The sequence below is a fragment of the Osmerus mordax genome, chromosome 17, assembly GCF_038355195.1.
Source record: "Osmerus mordax isolate fOsmMor3 chromosome 17, fOsmMor3.pri, whole genome shotgun sequence".
In the NCBI taxonomy this organism is placed as follows: Eukaryota; Metazoa; Chordata; class Actinopteri; order Osmeriformes; family Osmeridae; genus Osmerus; species Osmerus mordax.
This window is the reverse complement of record NC_090066.1, coordinates 10,814,706-10,820,705: the sequence shown is the minus strand read 5'-3', so window position 1 is coordinate 10,820,705 and position 6,000 is coordinate 10,814,706. Positions and strand designations below refer to the sequence as shown.

The following is a 6,000-nucleotide window of genomic DNA, read 5'->3' as shown; positions in this document are numbered from 1 at the left end:
TCAGAGAAATTGACGGTAATGGGGATCCCCCCCGTTACTGTCTCGCGCAGAAACACATTTGACGGTTGTCTTTTACTGCATGTTCCCGGAGACTGCAATCTTTGAACGGCGAATAACAGTAGCCAGGGTAAATTGCTGCAGAGCTGATTTGACTCGCAGGACTCAGTTGAAACCCTAGTACATTCTCGAAATGAAGGTTAGAATGAAGAACAGTAGATAACGAATTTCGCGATCAGTCTTTGGTGCAGCTTTTAAAGGGAACGAGGCGAGGATACCCCGAACTAGCCGGTTGCTTATAAATCCCGGTTCGGCCCCTCTCCGTTTCTTTTTTTACGCCTCAGTCTGCACACACACACTTTCTTGTGTTCAAAGTAGCTGTGCGTGTCTTTTGTTGGAAGGTAGTCTATTCCAACCGAGTAGACGCATCCCAGTCTCTCTCCACTTTTCTCTCGAACCGCACTCGCTACCGAGCGCTACTCCTTGGCAAGGGACAGCGCTCTCTGTAGCTACAGTATGGGCGTGGATGGCAAACCTCTGACTCCAACGGGAAACGAGGGCTTTGTGTGTTGAAAACATCTCAAATGTTGTTACTCATTTCTAATTGTCTAAAATATATGTTACATTAGGTTGAGTTTTTACATTTGATGCGTGTCCATTTTAACAACTTGAAATGGACGGCGGCATTTGCTTTGCCTTTTTAGTCCATTCGGGAATGTCACTGATAAATAATGTCAAACAAACACAACACTTAAAAGCCGACTTGTATGGTCTGTGTACATTTATGTGAATGAACAACACAAGCAACGCGTCGGAGTCTATGTTTTTTAAAGCTTGCTGTCCATTGACAGTCTTGGAAACAGACACACCCCCTCTGTTCATCTCTCTAAGCACCCTGTGGTTGCCAACAGCGCATGTTGTGACATAAACCACTATAATTTCTCAGGCCCATTAGTTATGCCTAGTTATCTAGGAAACGATGGAATAATCTGTATGCCCTAGCATTCTATTGCCTACTAAGAAGATCGAGTCCACGAGAAAGAGGGGGAGAAAGGAAATAGGGTAGCTACACAGCTGCACAGCCGCTGGGCGTTGGACACAGACACGGTGTTCTGTCTGTGCCAGAGCTTCAAACTGATCTCATGAGCCAATGTTTCTCTCCCACAACCTCTCTCTTGTCCGTTTCAGTCACACACTCAGATAAACACATCCCACAACACAGATGCTCCTCCCTCTCTCGATTACACTATAGGCTAGGCCCGTGTTTATAATTGAGTAAACTGAGATTATCAGTCTACATTCGCGCAACAGATACACACCAAAATCCGTAATAATTCCTCAACTTCACCGCAACACATTTGAAAAGGGACCCTTTATCACACTGGATTTAGACATTGTTGTTGTGGATATCTGCAATACTTGCCCACCTGCCTGTAGGTGTCAGCCTTGTTCTGTTAGTCAGCATCAATCAACAAAACTGGCAGGGCAGACGAGGCATGAAGATGAAGAGAAAAGGTTTCTGAATTATTTTTAACTAAATGAATAAGCATTTCCAGTTCCAGAGTTATATGTATATATATCTTCATAGGCTTAGTGAAAATGAAGTTTAATCCCATGTGTTGGGACAGTGTTGGAAAATATAACGTTAGTACTGCAATGGACTCCTTTACTCCTGCCTTCCATCCATCCATCCATCATCTGCCGCTTTTCCGGGGGTCAGGTCGCGGGGGCAGCAACCTAAGCAGGGAGGCCCAGACTTCCCTTTCCCCGGCCACTTCCACCAGCTCTTCTTGGGGGACCCCGAGGCGTTCCCAGGCCAGCCGAGAGACATAGTCCCTCCAGAGTGTCCTGGGTCTTCCCCGGGGCCTCTTCCCAGTGGGACGTGCCCAGAACACCTCACCAGGGAGGCGTCCAGGAGGCATCCTTATCAGATGCCCGAGCCACCTCAACTGGCCCCTCTCAACGCGGAGGAGCAGCGGTTCTACTCTGAGCCCCTCCCGGATGACCGAGCTTCTCACCCTATCTCTAAGGGAGAGCCCGGACACCCTGCGGAGAAAACTCATTTCGGCCGCTTGTATTCGCAATCTCGTTCTTTCGGTCACTACCCACAGTTCGTGACCAGAGGTGAGGGTAGGAACATAGATCGACTGGTAAATAAAGAGCTTCACCTTTCGACTCAGCTCCTTCTTCACCACGACGGACCCATGCAGAGCCCGCATCACTTCAGACGCCGCAACGATCCGCCTGTCGATCTCGTGCTCCATTCTCCCCTCACTCGTGAACAAGACCCCGAGATACTTGAACTCCTCCGCTTGGGTCAAGATCTCCTCCCCGACCCGGAGATTGCACTCCACCCTTTTCCGGTCGATATCCATGGCCTCAGATTTGGAGGTGCTGATTCCCATCCTAGCCGCTTCGCATTCGGTTGCGAACCGCTCCAGTGAGAGCTGAAGGTCAAGGCCCGATGCAGCCATCAAGACCACATCATCCGCAAAAAGCAGCAACCCGATCCTGAGGTCACCAAACCGGAACCCCTCAACGCCCTGGCTGCGCCTAGAAATTCTGTCCATATAAGTTATGAACAGAATCGGTGACAAAGGGCAGCCCTGGCGGAGTCCAACCCTCACCGGGAACAAGTTCGACTTACTACCGGCAATGCGGACCAAACTCTGGCACCGGTCGTACAGGGACCGAACAGCCCCGATCAGGGAATCCGGTACCCCGTACTCCCGGAGCACCCCCCACATGAGCCCCCGAGGGACACGGTCGAACGCCTTTTCCAAATCCACAAAACATGTGTAGACTGGTTGGGCGAACTCCCATGCACCCTCCAGGACCCTGCCGAGGTTGTAGAGCTGGTCCACAGTTCCACGGCCAGGACGAAAACCACATTGCTCCTCCTGAATCCGAGGTTCGACAATCCGACGGACCCTCCTCTCCAGAACCCCTGAATAGACTTTCCCAGGGAGGCTGAGGAGTGTGATCCCCCTAAAGTTGGAGCACACCCTCCGGTCCCCCTTTTTAAAGAGGGGAACCACCACCCCGGGCGGACCTCATCCACCCCAGGGGCCCTGCCACCGCGGAGCTTTTCAACCACCTCGGCGACCTCAGCCCCAGAGATAGAAGGGCCCTCCCCGATGTCCCCAGACTCTGCCTCCACGTCGGAAAGCGTGTTGGTGGAATTAAGGAGGTCTTCAAAGTATTCCTTCCACCGATCCAGGACGTCCCCCATCGAGGTCAGCAGCGCACCATCCCCACCATATACAGCGTTGACAGTGCACTGCTTCCCCCTCCTGAGTCGCCGGATGGTGGTCCAGAACCTTTTCGAAGCCGTTCGGAAGTCATTCTCCATGGCCTCGCCGAACTCCTCCCACGCCCGGGTTTTTGCCTCCGTGACGCCAAAGCCACATGAGGCCACCTGCGTCAACGAATAGCTAGCTTTTCTTTGGCGTAGCTGGTAGTGGTTGCGCTTGGCAGTCAGAGGTGTCGTGTTCGAGCCTGGGCAGGGACTAACATCGGCCCAGGAAGCCTTCAGGACGGAGCAAGACCACGTCTGTTACACCCCCCGTTACACAGGGAAACATCAAAAACAAGCAATACAGGGGTCCCTGAGGACCAAGGTTAAGAAACATTGTCCTACACGTTTCCCTGCTCCAACACACTGGACTCCTTCAAATGATATGGTCATTATCAAGATCTGCAGTACAATAATGATCCTTCATTTGAATCAGGTGTGTTGAGCAGGGAAACATTTATTCTAGAACATACAGAACAAGTTTTAAACCCAGGAACTTGAACAATGAGATACGAGCATACCATTTTGATTAAAAAGAGGCGACAGGCTTGATAGGATGTCATTTAATTTTTTTCTTCAGTAATTCAGCAGCTTCTGACAGACATATTACATTAGAAGGTTTTGTTTTCTGCACAGGGCCTCGGGGGCTACGCTCCCTGGATAGGCGGAGGAGCATTTTGAAATGAGAGTCTGTATTGCGATGGAGACGGGTTTATTGTAGGTGAAGGGGGGAGAGTAAACTCATATAAATGTTTAAGTACAATCAAGTTTTTTAAGTTTTTTATCCTCCACCCTTTTCCATTTCCAGTCTTGCTGCTGTAGTTGTGCAGATAACTACTTGTGTTCTATGGATGTATGTACAAAACAGCAATGGGACTGGGCAGCTGTGAGAGACATTCAGCTGGACTAGACTGGACTATCAACTGGGGATAGGACTAGTCTAAATCCAAGAGTAGTTCCTGGTTATGAAAAACAAAACAACAACAATGAATGACACCAATCCTAATGGAAGGGCTAGTAGTCAATAATGTATGCGATGAGCCAAATCATGTTATTTCCAGACAGTAAAGCATGTGTCCTTCTACTGTTCTCAGTTCTACATGGAGACAGTCCCCAATGATTCCTCCTACACACAGAGGCACACAGCACAGAGTAGCAGCAGGTATAGGTAAGATGACACAAGGAAGGTTATGCAAATTGAGTACACGCGCGCACACACACACACACACACATGTAGGACTGTATATAGCCAGGCAGCTTGCACGTGCCTGTTTTTATCCTGCATTGATCAGAGATGAGGGGACATAGCAGACAGTATAGAAGCTATTCTTTTTTTTCATTCTTTTTTTTCATATTGGCTTGTACGCCAAGTTAGTGTACTCTCCCCTCATTGGTTGTTTAAGAGTTGACCGGCATGTGTTCTATGACCGGTTTGAGAGGTACTTTCATGTGTGGGAGATGTGAGTCATATATACAGCGGGTTAGATTCAAAAGTGCACATGTAGGTAGCTATTTACATGTAGAAAAATAGGGGGAAAGCCAGTGAAGCCAGTGCAATGAGACATTTTTGTGTTCATCAGGAATGATTGAGGGATATGAAAAGATAAACGTATTCTATTTCATGAAACGCTTGTTCAGGTTGCACAAGAAAATAAAAGAACAAAACACTTGGATCAAACACACGCACACACATGAAAATACTGCGTAACCTTGGAGAATCCTGTTGTAAAAAATCATCGGGTGTATGTATTTCACATTCGTTTGTATGTACACGACCATACACACGCAAAAGGACAATTGATGAAAAGCTAGACACTACCTCCCCACTCAAACGTGCCAAACAACGAGTTTCAGTTCATGTGCAGTGCAAAATTTGTCTCTCTTTGTAAGACATTCCTCTGAAGATATGACATTCAGCGTTTCTCCACACCTCTAGTATACAGTTGAATCAAGTTGATCAGATACACCACCCACCGTCCCCACACGGTTTTTGCATGTTACTATAGAGTCAAAGGATGTGAATGGTACAGCAAGCCCCTAAACCGGTGTGTGTGTGTGTGTGAGGGGGGGGGCTGCCTTCTAGCAAAGCACTGTTATTTTGGGGATTTCAAACCCTGCTGATCCTCCACGCCCCTCTCCATCCCTCCTTTCAGACGCAAAACCCGCGTCTGCTTCTCTCTCGGAATCTCGTAATAGGCAGCCGCAGCTTGGGGCGTCGCAACAGCTAAACACTTAAAAACTCAAATAACGACGACCATCGGTCCAAAAAGGGAGGACCGCGTCACAGCCATCTTCAAGTATTTATTTTATATTTAAATCTATTTTTTTTATTCTCGTCACGAGCAAGGTAGTGCTATGCTCTACAATGTGGGAAGGGGGGGGTGTAGCAGAAAAGCACCTTGATAAGACTGGGACCAACCCACCCCCCCTCACCCCCCTTGTGTCTTCATCCTGTCAACACTGGCCTTCCTCGAGGCACCTGTAGCGAGCAGGCCTCCCTCCGTACCCGCTACACCCTTGTGGTAGCTCACCCCTACTGGTGGGCCGGGGGCCTCCAGCTAGCCTAGCCTCTAACCTAGCTGGTGTTCACTTTCAGGCTCTTCATTCGGTGCAACAGCGAGTCTTTCTCCATTTGGGCTTCTGCCAATGCCATCTTGGCTCGAGAGAGCTCCACTTTCAAGCACTCGTTCTCCTCCACCAGCAGCTGC

General features: G+C 49.0%; 1 protein-coding gene across 1 annotated transcript in view; it reads right to left on the bottom strand.

Moving 5' to 3' along the window:
* Nucleotides 1–3,848: 3,848 nt before the first annotated feature.
* bltp3b (bridge-like lipid transfer protein family member 3B) overlaps nt 3,849–6,000 on the bottom strand; it is a 37,537-nt gene continuing 35,385 nt past the window's right edge. Inside the window, 1 exon segment of the mRNA XM_067254091.1 lies at nt 3,849–5,996. Within this exon segment, the coding sequence (XP_067110192.1) occupies nt 5,868–5,996 (129 nt within the window). The 3' untranslated portion in view covers nt 3,849–5,867.